This window comes from Nilaparvata lugens, chromosome 1, assembly GCF_014356525.2.
Source record: "Nilaparvata lugens isolate BPH chromosome 1, ASM1435652v1, whole genome shotgun sequence".
Classification (NCBI taxonomy): domain Eukaryota; kingdom Metazoa; phylum Arthropoda; class Insecta; order Hemiptera; family Delphacidae; genus Nilaparvata; species Nilaparvata lugens.
The window spans coordinates 38,179,398-38,203,755 of record NC_052504.1 but is presented as its reverse complement, the minus strand read 5'-3'; the positions used below and the strand labels follow the sequence as shown (position 1 = coordinate 38,203,755).

At 32.7% G+C, this 24,358-nt stretch overlaps 1 protein-coding gene across 6 annotated transcripts; it reads right to left on the bottom strand.

The window, feature by feature from the left end:
* Nucleotides 1–300: 300 nt before the first annotated feature.
* Nucleotides 301–24,270, bottom strand: LOC111062395 (pyruvate dehydrogenase E1 component subunit beta, mitochondrial). 6 transcript variants are annotated; one of them, XM_039420957.1, is made up of 9 exons: nucleotides 24,234–24,270; nucleotides 23,692–23,800; nucleotides 7,652–7,717; nucleotides 6,796–7,002; nucleotides 5,494–5,601; nucleotides 4,901–5,008; nucleotides 2,822–3,002; nucleotides 1,711–1,944; nucleotides 317–835 (listed from the first exon to the last, which is right to left on the bottom strand). In XM_039420957.1, the coding sequence occupies exons 4-9, from the start codon at nucleotides 6,829–6,831 to the stop codon at nucleotides 663–665; spliced, it is 840 nt and encodes a 279-aa protein (XP_039276891.1). In that variant the 5' UTR covers nucleotides 6,832–7,002; nucleotides 7,652–7,717; nucleotides 23,692–23,800; nucleotides 24,234–24,270; the 3' UTR covers nucleotides 317–662. The 6 variants fall into 6 exon arrangements, with proteins under 6 accessions (XP_039276866.1, XP_039276880.1, XP_039276891.1 ...); XM_039420965.1 differs by having other exon boundaries at nucleotides 23,688–23,800; nucleotides 24,234–24,266; XM_039420932.1 differs by lacking the exons at nucleotides 23,692–23,800; nucleotides 24,234–24,270 and adding an exon at nucleotides 8,125–8,537 and having other exon boundaries at nucleotides 301–835.
* Nucleotides 24,271–24,358: the final 88 nt, after the last annotated feature.

The window sequence follows — 24,358 nt, the reverse complement described above, 5'->3', positions numbered from 1 at the left end:
GATTTCGTTGCAATCATAGAAAATCTCAACATCAAAATATTTTGAATCTTGTTCTACAATGTTAACTCAATCACAGCACTAGCCTGATGAGGATGAAGTAGCCTACCGTACTTTCAGTGTTCCCATATTTTGAATTTTTATACGTGATTCCACACAATTTCTTATTTCCCAGTTCCCACAACTTGGGGAAATCCCATGACATTATATTATTTTCCTTTTCGGGACCAACTTAAGTACTGTGAACGTGTTGGACACTATTATGAAAAATGTCTAAAAAATGAAAGTGATATGCAAAAAAGATTGATATTAAACAAAATTGTATTACGGTACACAAAAACGTTTATTCACGAAGATATTCACAATTTCTTTCTAATTATATTCAACAACCTTGAGGGGAATGAATGAATTTCACTCTGATTAAAGAAGGTACCTAGTACGTTGTCTTCAAAGCGAGGTGCTTAAAATAAATATTAGAAGCTTTAATTTCACATTTCAGTTTTTTGTGAAGATAAATTCAACTCATTTGCCATTTCATTTGTTTCAAGTACAAAAAGTACTTGAAATAATAATTGAATACAAATTTGAAATAAATCATATTGGATACAATTTCATAAGAATTAAACCATAAAATATTATTCTTTTTCAATGTAGATTTGATTCATCTAACGTGAAATTGATGAAGCTTTTTCTTTAACTCCAAGAGCTTTCTTCACAGCTGTTATAATATTTACAGGCCTGGGTGGAGCTATTGTCTCCAAATTTTTCGCATAGGGCAGTGGAACATCAACAGCAGCTACCCTGATTACAGGCGAGTCAAGATGGAAGAATGCTTCACCTGAAAATTTATACAGATACAAATTCCACACTCTTATCAATACTATCTATATAAATCAAATACAAATCCAATACCACCTGTATAGCAGTAAATAATTGTAGCCTAGGCACTTTATTGGAAGTGATGTTGCTCATCAATAACGAGTTTGGCTAAGTTACATGTTTATCATGTTTGGTAGTAGGTAGGCCAACTTGATATTTTCACAAGACAAAATATTTCAATAGTAATTGCGAATCATCTGTTCTACAATGTCAATTATTATTGAATTACTCAGCCTGATGAAGATTATTTCAATTCAATGATGAATAAGTAGACAAATTTCAGGGTGATGTGCTTGAAATAAATATTAGTAGGAGTTTCGATTTCACATTTCAGTTTCATGTGAAGATGGAATTTTTCTATCAATCAGTTTTTATGGATGCAAATGTGAAACGCTAGTTTGCCTCCAACTGGTGCACATTGGTTAACGATAAAAATGGACTAGCAATAAATAATGGCGCTCAGACAATGGAATCTCCTGACCAAACACTACACAAGATCACAAGATCCAACGTCTAACCTCCCAAAAATAATATTTTTAATTATAATATTTTTTATTTATAATTATTATATATTTCCATCTCATTTTTATTCCTTCTTCAATACATTTTGGGAACAGGGAACATATTTTTCGTCATATATTTCAAAACCTATTCAACAGGCTTTAATATAATCAGCGGACAATGCAATGAGTTTGTATTCAAGTAGCCTAAGCAATAATCCTACCTACCTACCTAGGTACCTACCTACCTATAACTTATTCAATTAGGTAGGCCTACACTCTACTACATTCATCTCAATATCTATTTCTAATTGCCCATATAAAGGCTACTCACTCTCCATAATTAGGGCACAGATTTCCGAGCCAATTCCACATTGGGGCCATCCACCTTCAACTGTCACCAAATGATTAGTTTTAGCCACCGACTTGCGAATAGTGTTGATATCAAGTGGCCGCAGCGAACGCAGATTGATCACTTCACATTCGATGCCTTGGCCGGACAGCTCTGTTGCGGCATCAAGACAGGTTTGCACTGACTTGGAATGAGCAGTCAACGTTACATGCTTGCCTGTTATCAACAGAGGAAAAATATGACTTTTCTCTCTTGACCCGTTCACTAATACATTGGTCTTCTATTCCCATTTTCGATTACTGAAATTTTTAATGAAAACTACAGATATTAATTTTCATTTCATACACCTCTGAAAGGTTTATTGAATCATTGAACATAAATAAAATAATCTATTTCTTACACATAACTTCATGTTCAAATAATTCATCTTTCAAATATTAATACTCTATGAATACATCATATCAAATTTGCTATCTATTAATATCATGCAATCAAATTTGCTGATATTATATGAGCTCACAGTCACTCTTTATATAATGTTTCTACAATATAATACAATTATATAGCCCACTAGTATCTGATTTGGCAAAATATACGATACAATATATATGATACAATATTTGTATTCATAATAAATGTATCCTCTACTAGGCTGAAACAAAATCTCTATCATGAAGTTACAGTATTTGAAAAGATAAATAGGTAGCACGCATTTTATCAACTTCTCCAGCGATGAAATGAGTAGGTATTCAAAAATTGTATCAGTTCAGATTACGTATGATGTTGTTTTAGGCCTATAGGCTATACTAAGCTAAAAAATCCAATCACTGCATTGCTTTGAAATTCAGAGAGTTATCCCCGTTGATGCAATAAATGCATTCCATGCAATGACGACGAGCTGAAGTATAGAAGAAGCCTCAACTGAATGCGGAATTCTCATTCAACTGGATTTCAAGTGCAGCCTATTTATTAGGCTCATAATATAAAACACTTCCTAATTTCCTAAATTAAATACATCAGGAATAATATTTTGTGCTTTAAGATATGTATGTGTTACAACCTTTCTTCTAGCAAATATACCTAGTAGACTTACCAGCTCTTTCAATGTGCGCTTTTCCTATCTCCAACACATAATCTTCTGACAAGGCCTCGTCCGATACTGAATAAGTCTGACCATACTGGAGTTCAGACTCTAGAAATATAACAGGATCAGGATCTCTTATTGCTGCTTTCAAGAGTCCCCTACAGTCTTCACAGTTGTAAGGAGATAGGACCTACAAAATTGTAATGAAATTGGACTGGATTTTATTAAGAACCGTACATGTCTCCAAAGTAATACCGTAATGTAGGCTCACTCGAATGTAGGCTCACTCATTAACCAAAATGTTTTTGGTTACATCAAAAAAGTAATCAAATTGTACACCAATTAATAATGAAAAGTGAATTTATAGGAAAGGAATGAATTGCAAAGTCTAAGTTGTGATTGACTAGTATTATAAAGGAAATAATAAGTATTTACCGGCTACATAATATGATGGTGTATTATGAAGTCTTCTCCTTTTGTGGCTTGGATTACATCTAAGAAAAATTAGGGTCCATACACTGCCATGGTTTATGGAAATAAACAAAATCGTTCACTTCAACATGCGTACAGACTTATGCGCCACGAACACGCGCATTTCACTTTTCGTCAGCTAATGCTATTCTTATTATATCTGCATTTGTAGTTTTGTACAGAAACACTAATTTACATTTTATTAATAAGCATAGCTGATGAAAAGTGAAATGCACGTGTTCGTGGCGCATAAGTCTATACGAGCCCTAATACGAATCTCGTTATATAGGCAACGTTTCATGTGAACAGTGATATATCAATGATTGAGATGATGTTAGTATACGGAGAACCAAAACCCTGCATCAAAGAGTGGGGCATGAACAAGATTCGCCAATGTGAACGTTTTTTGTGCATTTTGACAAATCAATGGTGTATGGATCCTATTGTAGATGTCATTCAAGCCTCAAAGGAGAGCATATAGAACACTAATAATACACCATCATAAAAATCAATGCTTCTGCGAGTAACTTTTTATCTGAAATTGGTTGGTATCCAAAGTTTTTTTTTTAATTGGAACATTTATTTTGAATCTCTCTGTTGAAACCATTATTGGTTACAGCTCAATCTTCGCAAACAATCCAATAAGAGGTACCGTAGATTGCCGAGTGTCAGTGTCCGTATCCGGTACAGTGACGAAATTATTCTTTTCATGAGTTATAACGGTAGGCTACTATTCCTATAAGAGGCTGACGGCTGAGAGGGAATAGTCCCATTAGTAGACCGTAGCCTACTCATGAGAAGAATATTTTCACTGAGTCGGACTCTGATAAGCAAATATGTGGCAATCCAGCTGTGAATCCAGAGTGTGTGTCCGTGAACCATAAATTAGAATCAGCCATTGAATGATAATGAAAATCTCATTGAAAAAAGCATTTCAATTGAGGACTCAATGATGCAGATCATAGTAAAATTATTGGAAAAGTGATAGATATTGCATTCATTATCTTCTGAGCCTTAATTATGTGAAATAAAAATTAGGAAAATATCAAAATGCAGTTGAAACCGGTTCACAGTAATTCTGAATATCATATTAATTTGATCTTGATGTCAATGAACCACTAAAAATGACTCTTGAAGCAATTTAGTAGAGAGGAAAGTAGTAAAATTGCTTAATATTGGCTCCAACAATACTCATTCGGGGGAAGTTTTTAAGTTTCAAATTATACATTTAAGTTTTTAAGTTATAAATTATTCTGTATAGACTCATCGTATGAAGGATCTGGAAGAGAATAGACTTGAAAAATTATCAGTATGAATGAATGCTTGACTATTAAAACAAGCTCCTTCGACACCTGGTTTTTTTCTTTCTATGTAGCCCTACTGCTGCAGTACTTGATTCATCAAAGACGAGTAAGTTGGACACAGGAAGGGTTTGTTTGGAACATTCAAATAAAAAATTAGCATCAAAGAATGAAAACAAAGTTTCAGGCCTGTAGCAGAATTTAAATTTTTGCATTCAATGGTGGGAGAGATACAGTGTTTTGAAATAATGAGATGCTGAATTGAAATAAAACATATTCATTTATTCATATAAATTTATTGAAGTTTTATAGTTACCTTCAAACCAGGGCAGTGACTGTACCAAGCTCCATAGCATTGCGAGTGTTGTGCGGCTACTCCTGCAGAAATTCCATTAGGTCCTCTGAACACAATTGGAGCTCCAAGCTGGAATACCAACAATAATGAACTACTAAAATCATTCTCACCCACAAGCTGGGATAAGTAATTGATTACCGGCTTTAATCACAATACATTCTTAACAACGTCTATTAGAGCAATTGCAAAAATTATCTTCTTCCCACACTACCGTACTCTTCAGCCAATAAACTTGCAAAAGGTAGGTATTTTGAAAGCTCATCTTTTTCATTCAACATGATATGAACCAACTTTCAACAATGAAAAATCGGTGTTCCACTACAAAAATAAATAAATTCCTGCAGAATCATTCTCAACAAATATTTGTCTCTCTTATTTTTCATGAAAAAGAAGCAATCAAATAAAGAATAATCCTTATGGAATTAGCAAGCTTATTTCTTAATTAATTAATAACATAGAAACTTTTATCAATATTTTTTTTAAAAGACAAAGTTGTTTTATGTCATCAGTCTGCATATTTTATCATTTTCCTCTAATGAAAATAGTCTTCATACCATTCCACCAGACATGTAGAACGTTTTTGCCGCTGAATTAATAATTTGGTCAATAGCTTGCATTGAAAAATTGAAGGTCATGAACTCGCAAATTGGTCGCAAGCCGTTCTGTAAAATAGAATAAAATGAAAAAAAATGGTTGAGTACCTTAAAATTCTTTTTGTCATATCATATCTGCTCTCATATGGGTAGGCCTATAGGATGGATGCATTGAAATATCAATCTGATATTACCGGTGTGATACGGTAACATATTTCACACACTTTACTGTACTTCAACAAATTGCAACTGAGTATGAGCTAGATAAATGTCTACAATAGAGTATATAGTATGATAGTGTTTGTACACTATTACAATAAGTAAACGTTTCCATTATTGATTCGGCTGAGAATACGAATCATACGAGGGCAATCACTTATATAGCACAAGAAGTGCAACAAATAATCTTCTAAGGCCTCCTAAAGCTTAAAACAACTTTTTCAAGTGGCTCCTTTCTTCTCCTCCTGAAAATATTGATAGATTGTTCAATGTCATTGGTTAACTTTGATTTTAGTATACCATGAAATATTATTATAATGCGTGAGTGGTGTGTGAATCTGTGCGTGAATGCAGCAATTGAAAAACTTTTTTTTCATGTAAATTACTCCTACTTGCAAACAATTTTAATAATCAAGCAAGTAGTATTCTTTTTTTGACATCTTGTTAGATTAGTTTACAATTTTGAATAATGTATATTATTTATATTACAATGTAAAAAATTATGCGATGCTGTAATATTTATTTACTGTTTATAATTGAAAAATTGTTTTGTTTCAAATTATTGTAGCCTATTGATGTCAAAATAAAAGAACAATTTGATTTGATTTGAATATTATAAAAATTGATTCATATCTGGAAAACTCAATATAAGTTCACATGCTACCGTAATGAGAATCTAGCAATCTTGGAATTCAACTTTGAGAATAAAATGAATTCATTATATTAATTTCGAAATAGGTAATAATGTAGAAGTTTGTCGATAAAATAAATAAATAAAATATTTTCAGATTTGAGATTTTTTGAATTTTTTTTTAATGCACCGTGTAATAAATTTGTTGTAGATTCACTATTCTTTTGATGAAGAATATATTTTTCTAATAATTCTGAGATATCAATCTACATTTTTTTATTACAAACAGGCTGGTTTTTGATCTTGACAAAAGATGATAGAATAATAATCAAAACAAAGTTAGCCTATGATGTTACTATGATGTACTTTGAAATTACAGAATGACCATTTCAAGTTTGTGATTTGAAGTTTACCAGGGCAGCACCAACAGCAATACCAGCGAATCCCATTTCAGAAATAGGGGTGTCAACTAGTCGTTTACTCCCATGTTTTTCCCAAAGTCCTTTTGAAACTTTGTAAGCACCATTGTACTGTGCAACTTCCTCGCCCAACAGAAATACCCTTTCGTCTCTCTTGATCTCTTCATCTAGAGCCGAATTTAATGCGTCTCTTACTGTGATCTGTGTACAACGATCATTATCATTATTCTGTTAAATATTGATTGAACAAATTCTTTTAGAATTGTTGTCTTCATACAATACGGTAAGTTTTCTTGCTCTGTTAACAACAGGAATGCCTTGATCAATAATTGAAGTCTTTTCGCAAAATTAATTCATGCTTTTTTCCAAAAAATTGAAAATTTTAGACTGAATTGGATTCTATTAGTTGAAATATCAAAATCTCCTTTTTTCAATCTGTACCTACACATGAACAGTAGCTACTGTCTACTGTCTAGTGCGCACTCGTATAGGGCACTCTACTGCACCCTACTTTATCTCTTCCAAAACGATTATTATTATTGATAAAATAGAGAGAGATTCATGCTATTCTCTCAAATATTTTCCTTTTCTTTGACCATGATTGTCAATATTGAGAAATATATTAATTTTCTTGATAAATGAGAAATAGATAATTCTTACACTGTCTTTCAGACATAGTAAGTTATAGTGCATAATAGTTATTGTTGTGGGAATTCATAGAGATTGAAACACTATATAGGCCAGTCAATTCTGTCATACACATGATAAAAATGCGTTAATTTACAAACAGTACAAATAATGTCAAAATTTATTCTAAAAATACATAAATGATCAAGTTGATTCAACATACCTGTTTTGCCCACAATTTTTGAAAACATGAGAATGTCTTATTATCCCAAATATGTGGATGAGCATTCTAAAAAAAGAAAATATCATGAGAAACAAACATTTTATTTTGTTCAAACATTGTAAAGCATTGTTTATGAAACAAAAATGAATTTAATAGACCCTACTTATTTTTACTGTAAACCATTCAATAATTGAAGGTGATGGTTTCTTGATCCATTCCGAGCTGCTATATATGTATTAACACACTTTTCTATGTAATTGAACATGACTTGCAGTCAAATATTAATCATTACTAAATGATTAAAAACTTTTACTCACTGACTGAAGTACTTTCGATCGTCTAGCGATCATTCCCAAAAGTTCAATAATTTAATAATTATTACGCTATTATATTTCAACTACAGTACTAACGGTACCTACATAAGTTAATAAGTAGGTATAAAAAAGAAACGTAGTTATTGTCTGTTCACTTACTTTTTGAAGGAATTTCAAGTGGAATATTAAAACTGCCATTTAATATCAGGTTAAGTTTTTTCAAATATGTTATATGTTATACATTCAATAAGCCTTTAAATTTGTGTAACATCTACAACTTAGTAAGAGCATAATATTACAGCTGTTAAATAATATTTATTATATCAAATTGCATTCTTCTTATTGAGGTTCTTTTTTTATAGATTACTAACTGGCTCGGCGAACTTCGTACCGCCAAATAGTTTAATGCATATATTATGAAAGTGAAAGAACTCACTCTCCACTCACAGACTCAAGTCTTTGTGGAGAGTATTCAATGTTAAATGTGTAAATGAATATTATAAATTTGTATAATGTTTTGTGAATAAAAAGCTATTTGATTCGATTGATTTGATGACAAACTTTAGCTGGGTGCACACCTGAGGAGACGCGATGTTGCATTTTATTTATATAGATAATTTCCCAACTACAAAATAAAAAAATTCAATTTGATTTTTACTAATAAAAATCAATTAATTCTAAACACCGAAATTTATTAATTAATTCTAATTTTATTTTTACTAATAAAAATTAATTAATTCTGAACACCGAAGATAGCACAATTATTCGAAACAACGCATGTCTTTAGGTTTAGGGCATGTAAGTCTGAGGCCGCACTGCTGGATGGTTACACACAGAACAGTCATTTTGTTTTTAGTCGGGGCGTTTAGAATAGAATATATGGGCGGTTATGGAGCAGCACACACTCTTGTCTCATATCTACCGACGGCTGTTGCATGACGCAATGATTATAACAGCTGATTTTTATTTCTGTGTGTGGCCAGCCACCACCTCCTAGTTTAGGGAGGTAGTGAGCCAGCTGAGTCGCCGAAGTTCCGCCTGCCATGAAAACCGCCACTCACCAAAAAAATGGTCAGTTTTACGGATTTTACAGTTTTTATTCACAAATATTCTCCCATAAAGATTACATGTAAATTTTGAAGGATCCTAGGAAAGAGTCCTGAAGTCGGATTATAAATTTGATAGGCCATATACCTATAGTCCTGAACATAACGAACACAAAAATAAAAAAAATCATCAAATTTGGTGCACACATGAAAAAGTTATTGAATGTCAAATTTTGAGGCTCGATTTTTATTTATATAGATAACAGTGGATCTACTCTTTGTTTTCTTAAAAGTCAAATATCGAGGCACCGAGCTTCGCTCGTTATTTTTATTTATTGATAAACAGAACACAATTCTCTAAAATGATCATGATAATATTTCACAGCTGGCTATACGTCAGCTTATGAATTTCGGGGATGCGATATTTTGATTTTCCACAGTATCACTCGCTCACTTTTTACTATCCACAGACGACGAAAGTCTCAGCTGTTTAAGCCAAGGATGAATTATCCTTTTAATGTCATTCAGCGAGTTTTCCCAAGGATGGGACCTAGTGCAATCGAATTTTTATATCATAAACCTACTATGTTCCAAATTTCGTGAAAATCGTTAGAGCCGTTTTCGAGATCCATTGAACATAAATATCCAGATAACCAGATATAAAAATATAAACAGCAATACAGAAATTGCTCGCTTGATATAATAGGATAACCAGATATAGAAACACAGAAATTGCTCGCTCAATATAATAGGATTAAAGAATTTGGATCTTAATGAGAATAGTTAAAACTTCATAAACTCATACGTTACTTCAAATTCACCTACCTTCATCTATTTGATAAATCAATAATAAAATACAGAAAATAATTTTGCAGTTGGGACACATTAATTGAACTAAAGTAGTAAAGGAAATGTAATTGAGAATATAAAGAATGTATAAAATATTTAAAAACAGCTTAATATAATCCTTTTTGAGAGGATCTATAAGTATGTAGGTTTCATTGGGAATCTAATGTAAACCCTACACTTTCGAGTTAACACTTATAGTTCAGGCAACGAATACTCAAATAAAGGTATAGAGGGAAAAGTTTTGAACACAATTTTCAACTCCACAGCTCTTCTAAGGATAGTAAGAGGATGAACATATCAAAAGTCCTCACCTCTACCATCTGTGCTAAAAGGGGTGGGGGTGGTTTGAAAGTAGTCTACCATTTTTTAATTTTTCGCATATATCTCGGGAACTATACGGTACATCTTATGAACATTAGTATTCTGTGCAAAATTGAAGCTTACAAAATTACCAACAAGTTTTGTCGGTTACATTTTTTCCATATATTTCATATTTTTATGAGATATCCGCTCTTGATGGTGAGACATTTTTTGAAAAAACACTTCTGCCTCCAATTTTTTCATCTTTTGGGCCTTATATTTTTTGAACGATTGATGAAAAAAATCCTTGCTGATTATGAGCTGATAGAGCATAAAATTATCTTCAATTTGATGTATATTTTCACTATTTTACGCATTTTTCCTACGACTGATTACAGAATGCAAAGAAACACAATTAGAAACAAGATTACAGATTTGAAACACGGCAACACAAAATAGTTGGTGGGTTATATGGAGGATTAGTGCATGAAAACAAAAATTAAGTTGGTAACAATGACTGTGGTTAGATTTATATAAGAATCATTTCAATGGCTACCGTACATCTAAAATAAAATCCCAATCTAGAAATCCAAAACAAGAATAATGTTCATCTGAATCATAATTAAATAATCATCATTCATGAATTCTTATCATTTAATAATAAATAATAGTTCTTTTCTATTGATAATTATTATTCCAACTGCAAGCAATGAGAAAAGTAGCAAATATACATTATAAAATTCGAATTTTAAGGTTAAATGATTACCATTTGATATCCATATAAATAAAAATAATAAAAAACATAAGAATACTACAATAAATATTATCTGTTGTCTATGTTATTTCTATAAATATTTTTCAGTTTACTTTTTTCGGTAATTTGAGCAAAAGTCTAAATTTCTGAATCCTGTTTCAGTAATTTTTAGCTGGATGAAACAAACTTAGGTACGATTCATTGTACCCGTCCACTAGGTCGCGCGCTTGTCGGTTCAGCCATCTTGCAGCCATCCCAATCAGCTGTTGGCATGTATTTTGAATGCAAATTTTTTGTTCTATCTGTATTTTTTCTGATTCTTGAATGAATAAAAATGAGAACTTTGGCTGAGAATTTTCAACTTCAATTGGATTATTAATTTTTAAATGAATTAAGGTTGTTATTTATAACAGCATCACACACACAAACATTTGATGGATTTCAGCCATCATTTTACCCATAATCAACCACTTCTCATATTCAATAGTAACTGTAGGAGAAGTTTAATGTGAAATAAGTGAGCAAAGTTCCTCTGCTGCACTCAAGAAGCCATTCCGCTCTCGCCTACGGCTCGGGCGTAAACATTCCTTTCAGTGCAGCAAACTTTCACTTTGTGCACTAGTTGCACAAATAACCATTTCATTTATTTCTCTTTTTTTTAGAAAACATGTTTACTTCAGAAAGTCCAGAATAGTAACTAGATTCTGTTAGTGTAGAATAGTACATGGTATACTAACAAATATTGTAGCAAACATAGCATATCATTCTAAATCAAATTCATAGTATATCTAGTTGTAATTGATGATGTGCTTGTTTTTTGAAGTGTGAATAAATAGTTATTTTGATGAGTGATAGTAGCTTGACCTAGATTTTGATTTAGACTAGTATAAATTTGAAAAGGGACAGTTTTGGGCATAAGCCTGTTGGGCCTCCTCATATAACCTGTAAAAATATTGTACAACTGAGAAAATGAATAAATAAATATAAACTAGAAATTTAATCTTCCATTACAAATTCTCTATGCTTTTACACTCCAGAGCAAAGCTCAGTCCCCCGATATTATTTGACTAAACGAGTGACCCAAATGAAAGGATTCAAAATATAAGAAAAATGAAAAATGGGAATGCGAAAAATATTATAATAATTGAAACTCCAAAAAATATCATTTAATCAAGAGCCATTTATGGCATTAATAATTTTCTGAAAAACATTATTAATTGGCAATGATAATTTTGTAATATAGCACTAATAGTTTCAATTTTAGATGACTCTCTCCTGGATTATTGAAATCTTTGTTAGAGATTCCTCAGTGATTGCTGCATCATCTGAGAAAACCCCGTGAAAGTGAGCTCTGTTCGAAATTAACAGAATGCTCAAGTATAGAGATTTAGAAGAAAACAACCATTTCATTTAATGTTCATTGAAATTGACTATATCAGTACCGTATTTACTCATGAATTACCGGTAGCGTATTGTTAATAATGTATTAAGATTTCAGAAGAAAATATGAGCATCTTATTGGTTTTTCTCTCAATGATTGTAATGGACGGCTTAATTGTTTTTAAATAATTATAAAAATATTACAGTTTATTGACCGAACGTAGTGAGGTCTATGTTTTAACTCGGATTTTCTTTTGTCTGTCTGTATGTAACACAATTATGGCCAAACGCGTTGATAGAATTTGATGAGATTTGGCAGGAATATTCATTTTTCAACTGTGCGTCGATGTATACATAAGGTTCTTTGAAATTTTGCATTTTAAGGATAATAAGAAAAAGAATTCCTCCATACTATGAATTATTCATAATCAATCAGCTGACAAGTGGATTACACAGATGTCTGGAAAAGCCGTGTCAATTTCTATAAGGTCTACAGTTTCAAAGACCTTGAAGAGATATGCATCTTTAAGGTATTTGGTTTTAATATTTTGTTTTTCAGTCATCCTATTATATTAAGTAAGCAATTCCTGTATATCTGTTTATATTCTTATATATATGGTTATTTATGTTCAACAGATCTCGAAAACGGCTCTAACGATTTTCACGAAATTCGGAACATAGTAGGTTTATGATATAAAAATTCGATTGTACTAGGTCTCATATATCCCTGAGAAAACTCGCTGAAGTACATGAAAAGGATAATAATTATCCATCCTTGGAAAAACAGAAATGATAATTTCGTCGTCTGTTGAAACAGAAGATGCGTGTGTGGGAGAGAAACAGAATTATTTCCAGCTGTGTAAGCAATCAGCATGAAATATTATCTAGAAATTTCAATCGACTTGATCAGAATAGTCTGATTTGTTGACATGACATGATAATCATTCTAAACAGAAGATGTGTGTGCCTGTGTGGGAGAGAGACAGAATTATTTCCAGCTGTGTAATCATGATCAATCAGCGAGAAATTTTATCCAGCTAGACAATTTGATTGATTTGATCAACATAATCTGATTTGTTGACATGACTCATGATAATCCTCCTAAACTAGAGTATATCATAATTTTCAAAGTTATTCATTATTTGACAATTTTGTTATTCAATTTGGTTTGTAAATAATCTGAATTAGAACTTTTTTGTTTTTAAAATTTTGAACTGGAAATTGAACCTGAATTGAAGTGTATGGAACATAGCCATATTCTGGACTATTTATAGTGTATAAATCAAAATTCGGGGAAGAAACAGTTTTAGGCTGTGTATGTTAGTCCTTCCCCAATCATTTTAAAGAATTGTGTTCTGTTTATCAATAGTTTATAAATAAATAACGAGCGAAGTGCCCCGATAGTGGTATTATTATGCGTGTCCTTCATTATCAATATTCTCACTTTTGAAAAAAATAATTCAATAGTTGATTAAAAATAATCAAATGAACTTAATAATGCTGGAGGAATTATAATATTTTTTATTGTAAAAAATTAATTCTCATCAGATGGAAAGATAATCACTGAACTGGATGAATTATATCATTTAAATGGAATACGAATTCAAACGTGAACTGAGTTTGTTAACTTTTCAAACAGGTGACATCAGATACTTGTGGATGAGAAAACCGCGTGAGGTCTACTGTTCACAGAACTACTAGTTACATTCCAGTACAATATTATCTTGTTTCACAATTCAATATCAGGGCACCGAGCTTTGCTCGTTATTTATTTATTGATAAACAGAACAAAATGATTGGGGAAGGACTAACAGGCACAGCCCAAAACTGTTTCTTCCCTGAATTTTGATTTTGAGGTCGTGTTTATATTTTACAGCTTGCTATACGTCAGTTTATGAATTTTGGGGAAGAGATATTTTGATTTTTCAAAGATGCACTCGCTCACTCACTTTATTATCATCCACAGCCGACGAAAGTCTCAGCTATTTTTCCAAGGATGAATTATCCTTTTAATGTCCTTCAGCGAGTTTTACCAGGGATGAGACCTAGTGCAATCGAATTTTTATATCATGAACCTATAATGTTCCAAATTTCGTGAAAATCGTTAGGGCCGTTTTTGAGATCCCTTGGATTTGAATAACCAGATATAAAAATAACCAGATAAATATAAAAATATACATCGAAATTGCTCGCTCAATATAATAGGATTTCTAAGTAGAGCTCATAAGTATGGTAATCTTGCCATGCAATAACCGAAGTTGATTTCATTCAACTTTATTATCCTTTCTAATTTTTTGTATTCTTCTCATTTCCATTGACTACATGCTCACATATCCAATCTTCCAGGAATTCTATCTTATATAAATATGCCTCTATATCCCTATATTACAAGAAAATGGTATTTCTATGTTGAGGAAGCACATACTAAAATTAGCTTATAACAATCAGGTAGTTTTTAGGGAATATGACAAGATAGACCAATTATTGTCTCAAAGGTCTATTGCTGGTTTTTAAATAAAAGGAAATTCAAAATGAAAAACAATACTACAAAATTTTATTATCTTCAAAATACTCAATGTTCGAGTATATTCACCCTCCAGTAGACTTCATTCAACACAGTAGAACGTCTATAATTTGTAGCTTACAGGACCAAGCGTTTAATAAAAATTTTGGAGTGTGCCGAATATATATCAAGCTCTGCAATATCGAGGCTGATAGAACCAAATTCGAAAAATTGTATCGTGGATACTGATCCCATCATTACTAATAATTAATTCATGATATAGCCTCTATGAATGGATATTAGAAAATATTGTTAAATATTAATTTGACATACTTGATGTAAAAGATTCCAGAGATAAAAAAAATTGTTCATGTGCAAGTTCTTTAACCCAGGGTGTCTCTAGTTATATTATTATATATGAATCCATAGAGCTTTCAATGAACTCATTACTGGAGTTATCAGTTACAATAGCATATTAGTGTATTTATCTTTATGGGAATACTGATTACAGTGTTTTTGATAGCAAAACTACAAATTATCGAGAGGTTTCAGTGTAGGCCTACTCACTAATCTTGACAATTGAACTATTAAGTGAAGTTATTTCTGTTTTGCAAAATGTGTCATGTGTCAAGATATTTACTAATGGCTCTATTATTTATGCTCCAAATAAATGCAGAAAAGAGAGACAACTGCACAAAATAGGAATGATATATAACAAATAATACAGTTACAAGATGGGTCATCGCCTGATTTTACTATGAAGAGAGTGATAGGTTTCAGAAATAAATTTTCAATGGTCTTGTTAAGAATAGCCTATTATGGGGATTCATCGAACAATGACCATTGTTTGAAAACAAGACAGCTCTGCATAGTACAGTCCGTCCAAGAAGTGTAACTTGACCGTCTTGTTTTGGTAGTGTCAGAGATTTGATGTGTCTGACTTTGTCGTTTCTGTACGAATGTAAAAGTGTCCGGTTTTGGGATCTAATGCACACACCAATTCGAGACTATTTCAAAACAGTCTTTCCCTGTCGCTGGCGTACGGTGTCGGTGTCGCTGGATGAATAGTTGCTGTTCACTCCAGTCAGGTTCTGGGTGTGTTGGAGGACTAAGGTGGCGCGTACCCCTAGCCACAGAGTAAAGAAATATTCCGTGCCCAAACTATCGAGCTGTCGGTTACATCTCGATCTCGATGCATTCGATACATCTCGATAGATTAGTATTCGATTAACGATGACGTCATATCTATGACAGCGTAAATTATCTCGATATGAAAAAGTGCTCACTGTGGTCAATACCTACTATTATACTTCAGGCAATACCTACTATTACTTCAGGCCCCACAACTGATCACTAATAAACTATGACGTCATCACATGTAGATCCATGATCTACTGGCGGCAAGCAAGTGAAATAAGAGCGCTGATGCTTGTTATCTCATCTGATATGGTAAACAACAAAATTGGAATTACAAATTCAATTTTCAAGTCTTCCATTTCAATGAATATGGTTTGTTTATCATTCTTCTAATATTCGTTTGTGAAAAGTAATAATGAATTTGAGGTTTTAAATCATGGGATACTGTTGTGTACTTGATTGTCGCGGGAATTATAACAATACTCCAAAAGTTTCCGTACGGTATTTTCTTTTTCGAAGGATGAAACTTTGAAACGAAAATGGATAGAGCGATAAGAAGAAAGAACTTCAATTCTACAAAACAACGGTTTACATGAAGTGTAGAAGAACAGTGTAAATAAAGTGTGAGTAGAGAATTTAATTAAGGTGTGAAATTATTGCATTTGTGGAATAAAGTGTTTTTATTTAAATGAAATTTCTATTTATTAAAATACAAATGTCTTTAATCTGAAATTTAGGTAGGATTCCATACAATAAAAAATCGATACAGTAACAAAAGCTAGAGAGCATACATTGATAAGCTAGTAGAAACTACTATGATCTAGGAAGAATCAATCTACATGTTATGACGTCATTAATTAGTTGTGGGGTTTGAAGTAATAGTAGGTATTGCTTCAGGCCCCACAACTGATCTCTAATAACCCATGACGTCATCACATGTAGATCATCGATGATCTACTGGCGGTAAGCAAGCGAAGTAAGAGCGCTGATGCTTGTTATCATATCTGATATGGTAATCAACAAAATTGGAATTATAAATTCAATTTTCACGGTGTTCCATTTCAATGAATAGGCTATGGTTTGTTTATCATTCTTCTAATATTCGTTTGTGAAAAGTAATAATGAATTTGGGCGTTTAAATCATGGGATACTGTTGTGTACTTAATTGTTGCGGGAATTATAAGAAGATTCCAAAAGGTTTCGTACGGTTTTAAAGTTCAAAACGGTATTTTCTTCTTCGAAAGATGAAACTTTGAAACGAAAATGGATACGAGCGATAAGAAGAAAGAACTTCAATTCTACAAAACAACGTTTTACATGAAGTGTAGAAGAACAGTGTAAATAAAGTGTGAGTGGAGAATTTAATTAAAGTGTGAAAGAACAGTGTAAATAAAATGTGAAATAACAGTGTAATTAGAGTGTGGAAGAACAGTCTAAATAAAGTGTGTGAAAGAACTTTTAAACTAATAAATTAAAAATAAATGCAAAGTGTTGGAACTGTCCAGAACATCATAATATTAAAGGTTTTACCTAACTGAAAAACATCTCCTGATGGGTTTCTTTGTACTACAGATTAATATTGTGATCAAGTTTGTGGGAGCCTCTTTCCTAAAAAAGAGTTAGGTATATCAAATTTGGTTTATATTTGATTTACCTCTCCTTCGACTCTGATACAGGCTATTATTAAGTATTTTTGGTTGAAATGAATTTATCAATAGCTCTATCACTGAATCGAGTAGGCAGGCCTATGTCTATCAATCTGAAAGTATGGATAAATTATTGCATTGTGGAAAAAAGTGTTTTTATTTCAATAAAATTTCTATTTATTAAAATACAAGTGTCTTCAATCTGAAATTTAGATAGTATTCCATCCAATAAAAAATCGATACAGTAACAAAAGTTACATTGATAAGCTAATAGAAACTACTATGATCTAGAAAGAATCAATCTACATGTTATGACGTCATTAATTAGTTGTGGGGCCTGAAGTAATAGTAGGTATTGCTGTGGTTCCCCACTGTGGTTGTCACTGAACTCTATACTAACTGGAATGGACTAGCAACACAAAGAAAGTGAGGCAGCTGGTAAAGATAGGCAACCCGCATTGCTGTGGGATTCGTCATTTTTTTACACATTGGCTCTTATGGAAAAATGCATTGCACAGTTTCAATTTCTATTTTATTTCTATATTGTATGTCTTATTCCATGGAAGCGTTATTTTTCCTTTATTAAGCAGTTCATTGTTAACTTTTTGAAAGCAAAAATAATGAAATAGGTTGAATATGAATAAAGAAAAGATTTTTTTCATTTGTGACTGCAGTAGTTTTAGTATTGTCAACTTTTCACAAGCAAGGGAATAACTTTGGGCCAGATTTCAGAGAAGCATATCATTTATTAATTTTTATTTATTTAACAATGACAAATATAAACTGTCATGAAATGATTGGGAATGAAAAAACAGGCTCACAGTCCTTATTATTCCAATCCCGAGTTTTGTTCGTACACAGTCCAAAGGAGGGCTGTGTTTAATTGAAACTATTAAACACAGTCTTATGTTTATTCCAATAGGATATACTATTGTTTTTGGATTATACGATTTATTGTTATTAGAAAGATTTATGATTTATTGTTTAAGGAAATATCTCAATTTAATAATATAGGCCTACTTACAGCAGGCTATGAATGTAGAATTATGTAGGTGTGCATTGGTGTAATTTCAAATCATGTAAGAGTGGGAGTTTCAGAAATGAAGTAAATAACGAAGAAACATTTTATTATATGACTATGATAAGCAAACAGTAAAATATGCTACATAATTACCAGAGTAAAATGAACAATTTGAAATTTAAAGGTTTCAAAAATTAATTACAACCCAGCTGATAACAATCTCATACTTTTTTACAATAAGAGTAGGTAAATAGAATTAATTATGTGGACTCATGATGATTCAATAGCACAGGATTATTGAATATGTGATGATAGCAATATACTAGGCATTCTGATAACATTTTAAATCATGTAAGTGTGGGAGTTTCAGAAATGATGCAAAGAATCTATGAAGAAACATTTATATTACCGTAATTGTATTATAATTATGACCATATGGTAAGCAAACAGTAAAATATGCAAAATAATTATTATAATACTGTAAATTTTACGATTATTTATTTGAAACGGAAAGGCTTCAAAAATTAATCACAATTCAGCTGATAGCAATATCATATTTTTCAAAATAAAAGTAGGTACCTAAAATAAATTATGTCATCTCATGATGATAACACAGAATTATTAATCATTTGTATTTATTCTTTTTTGAATAAGGATTAATTTGTTCTTCAACTATGTTTCTTCATTTTAGATGCTATAAAGTAGGCCTAAATTTTCAATTAGCATAGAAACTATTACCGTACCGTATACTAGGAGTATAACCAAATTTTTTGTTTTATTTCGGTCAAATAAACTGATCAATATAGAAAAAATATTGAAAATGTATATAAAACAAAAAGGTTTCTCCAAATTATAGACTATTTCTTTAAATTAATAGACTAAAAATGTTTGACTTAACTGTGAAATGGCATTTTATTTCCTTTAACATGCCCATTCTTGCATCCAAATGCAACACAATACATCATCATTTCTCAGTCGTATTTTTATTCAATTCTACGACAAATACATCACAATATTTAAGAGAAAAGGTTGTGATCTAATACTGATAGCCCTAATACTCATTTAAATCCGTTTTTCAACTCTAAAAATGAATAATCGTACTCAAGAGATGCAACAACCTGCTTTAATGTATGAGTACGAGAGAGAAGGAAATCCCACACGGTAGGCCTATCTCACTCACTCCGCCTTACACACTTTTGGCTGTAGCTTAGCATTGGACAGCCCGTTCCAGTTAGTATAGAGTTCACTGGGCTCAGTATGAATATACCTTGGACCAGTTATAGAATAGACACGCTGGGAAATTTAGCCTCTGAAGCCAAAATCTACTGCCATATCGCCTCATTGTGATGTCAGCATCGGATAGAAAACTTTCAGATTGTGTCTATTTCAGATGGAGGTAAATTATTATTTATGAAAATGATAAATTCTCACTGCCCCGCTGCACTCCCGCTGAAATAGACACAATCTGCTATGAAAAACAATGTAAACAAACTCTACAAAAAAAGTTTTCTATCCGATGCTGACGTCACGATGGGGCATTATGGCAGTAGATGCTTCATCGACTTTCAGTATGAACCTTCGACCATTAATATAATAGACACGGCTTCCCAATACTTCCACAATACATTGGGCAGAAGCAAAAATAAGCAGCCATATGACGTCACATGAAGGAGCAAAATGGCTGGATATTCTTGTACGGTATAGGCACGCTATCATATTTTTGTATTTTAATCAATTACCAGATGGTGATTTCTTTAAAAAATGGTGAGAAGTTGCTGTGCATATAACTGCACGGAGAGTGATAAAAAAGGAAGTGGGATTTCTTTTCACAGGTAAGTAATTATCTAAGTTACATTCTTTTCAAATTAGGCTCAAGTTATCATTCAATAAGTCAATGTTAATGAAGAATGCAAACGTGAATTTGCTTGTTGTCCTTGTATAAAAAGGTATTTCAATGCCTGCAGCCAATTTACAGATTCTAAATTTTATCATTTGATTTTGCATACAAAAATATTAATATAATGTTTAATGAGTCCATTCACGGTAGCTAGGCTACAACTGCTTTGTTTACAATGTGAAATTCTTAGGTAACTAAATCTTGGATAATTTACCCTAATCGGATAATTATTGTATTATGAAGAAGCTAATAATATAGAGCTATAATGCATTGAATTTTGAAAAGAAAAAAATTGCATGGTTGCCTGTAAAGTCGGTATACGGGCGAAAGTTTTATGTGGCAACGACTGAGTGGTAGAATAATTTTAATGTGAATATTCATTCGTATAGTAGGAAGAAGGATGAAATAATAACTCACAATGAGAGTGAGTGAGAGGCACGCGTCCCTTCCACTCGGGCATGGTTAGCCCGCGCCCACCTAAGAGCGAGAGAGACAACCATTGACTTGACATTTTGAATTAGTGGCGCAGTCGCAGGAGATTGCTTGCAGCACCTGCGCAGGTTGACTGCTCCGTTTCACTCTCTCTCCAGGTGAATGCCTTCGGGTTGGTGCGGCATTGCTTGCCACTGCTCCTATTCATGCTCTTTCCAGACGACCGTGAACCGAAACGAACGCTCTCACTCGCTCTCATTGTGAGCTCATAACGTGGGAACCTAACGCAGTTTCTTGAAGTGTCTCCCGGCAAACCAATTTATAAGACGTTGTCACGTCAAAACAAGCATGCAAGTTGATCAGATTCCATCTACAAAGAGCTAATAATAGGTTCCTTGGATAGGTTTCAATTAACTTTATCATTATTGATTCTCTTGAACAGGCTCAAGATTATGTTATTGATTGTGTGCATAACATACAATAGTTCCTGAATTTTCAATAAGTCTATTCATACTTGTTCATAGATTCAAGAAGCAAGTTATTATCGGCTTGATAAAGCCCTGAAATAAATTTCAATACAACATAATCTGTTTAAATACGTTTACTAGGCAATATAAACATAGGCTTTACGTATGCAATTATATGAATAAATAATGGATAAATTGACTTCCATGATTAATTTTTCAAGTAGAATAATAAATCAGTTCAAATTCTGATTCAGAAGCTATGAAAGTGCTCATTTAGCATAGGCTGATTATGGCGTGTAGTTTGAAGGCTCTCTCATGTGACGTCACACACCCAATTCATGTTTGCTTCAGCGACTACGCTCAAGCCGTGTCTATTATATTAATGGTCGAAGGTATGAACATACAATGAGACGTGTCTATTCTATAACACTGGTCTAAGGTCTCAGATACACGCGCGTCTCACTGAAGGAATGCACCTCCAGCGTAAAGGAGTATGCACATGCGCTGGTGACTTATTTGTTAGACCAGTTCCGTTCACTTTGATAACTGTTACTGAGCTGTGACTGGCATGCCGACGGCTGCTGTTATGTTTCCTCAAGAATTGATAAATAATTTATTAATTAAAAATGTCTAGAAAAAATCCTAAATAAACATAGAGCTCTCTGTCCTATCGTACCGTGACGTGTCGTCCCGGAATGTGAGTGTGAGCGCTGTCATCAGGTCTGGCTGCCGTCGATATGCTAATCCAATCAACCCATCTGAGAACACTCTGTGTTGCCATGTTGGCGAAAAATCGATGTGTTGGAATTAACAATTTTTTTCTTTTCAGATTCTTGTATTTTTTTTTGCTAACCATGTAAATAAATGAATAAATAAACAAAGTAAACTACCATAATGCTGTTTTCTATCAATAACTCCAAACTCTTAACTAGAATCATGGCCTCAGCTTATGGAAAGACAAAGTTTGTAGACAGCTGTCTACTAACGTTGATGGAAAGATACATTTTCAGGATGTTCGAAACCGATGAACGGGTAGTATTATAGTCCAGCTGATTTATGATGAATAATTCTATAGTCTGATTTCTATGGTAATATTTGCGTGTGAAAGAGGCTCCTTTTTTCTCTTATATCATCCTTGGAATGCAAAATTTCCAAAATCCTTGTATATACATCAACCAGGGGGTGGAAGCCGGCCAATCACTCTTGCAGAGAGCTTGAAGCCAGTTTGACGCAATCTTGTGATAGGAAAAATAGGCGCTAGACTCAAATTGGGCCCTCTCTTATAGCACTGCAGTTTAGTAGTTTGTAGTTGTTGGGAGAAGACTATACCGGTACCAAATACAATGCAGCCTAATTGATATTATGTTATTGTCTGTGGATATAAATGGAGCTTTATAGATATTACACAAAATATTTCAGTAGTGGATTTTAAAAAATGAATGTTAGGTGACCCCACATGCAAGTTTAGATCTGAAGTTCACTTCACCTGCATGAATTTGTATAATTCCATTACCTATTTACTTTTGTATTTCACTTATGTGAGACCATGAACCTAATCAACAGTAAGATATCAGTAACAGTGAAAACCACCAGTAATTTCAACCTCTCAGTAGGCTACAATGGCCTTCATATAATACACGAAATTGGAACAGCTATTTTATTTTTGTACAGGTATCTATGTATATATTATAGATTATTTGGCTGCATATTTAATAGTAATAACAATAAAATGTTTGGTCGCACCAAAGTCACAATTTTGGGACTGAAGTTCACTTTACTTGTCCAGTTGTCTCAAAATTTCTAGTTGTTCGGAATTTAATAGAATTCATATGACTATTATCAGAATAAAATAGCAATTCGATAACAACAATAAATTCGAAGTGGGTGAACTACATCAAAGTCAAGTGTAGACATGGTTAGTGGCTTGCCACATTTTTGGTTAATTCTTCAATCACCCAAAGTTGACAAATTATTCAAATTGATTAATATAAAAAATTGTTTCTCCATACAAAATAAATTTTCAAGAATATCTAGCCCACTATTTCAAAGAAAAATCATTGACTTTTTCATAGTAAACAAGTAACTGTTCCTTTATAGGTTAGTTGCAATGAACATGATAAAACTAGTAATAACCTGTGAAATGTAACATCAGGTGGCTTTTTTGATACACGATTAGTACACCCATATGAGCGCATGAAGATACCATGTTTAAAATTTCAATAATCATAAATAAATAATTGAAAATCATCGAAAAATAAGCTTTTCTTCATAAGAGCATGTACTTTCTTACCTACCACAAGATGGCTGCCGTCCAATAAAAGCGGCTTTTGTTAGGAGGGGTAGGGATCCACTCCTTATACTTTATCCTCCTTGACATCAGCGTGCAATTTGAAAAGAAACAACCTGTCAAATTTCATGAGAATCTATTACTGCGTTTCGCCATAAATGCGCAAAATATAAACATTAAAACATAAAGAGAAATGTCGAACCGTCAACTTGAATCTTAAACCTCACTCCGCTTGGTCAATTACATCATAAATGTATTGCCATTGCCCATAAATTGTTAGAATGCTAAAAGAGAGATTAGCAAACTTAAAATCGCAGAAAGGGACATAGTCTAAAAACATTCCACTGCTCAAACATTCCTCTGCAGTCTTCGAACGGACATTATTGCTCCTTCTTTGGCAGGCCTATTTCTTTTATGAACATTTTGAAGATGTCGCTGAAAACTAAAATTATTGGACAATTGTTTTTTGCATGAGCTACAATTAAAATGAAATGATTTTTCAGACATGATGGCTACACTTGTTCAATTCACAATGGCTGCTAACTTTACCTGCTAATTTGTTCACTGGTTCACGAAAACGAAGTAACAGTTATTTCTCCAAGTAGCAGGTAACAAACTGCTCCAACGAATGACTGTGTTATTCAAAGAGATACCACGCATGCGCAGTTGAAAGG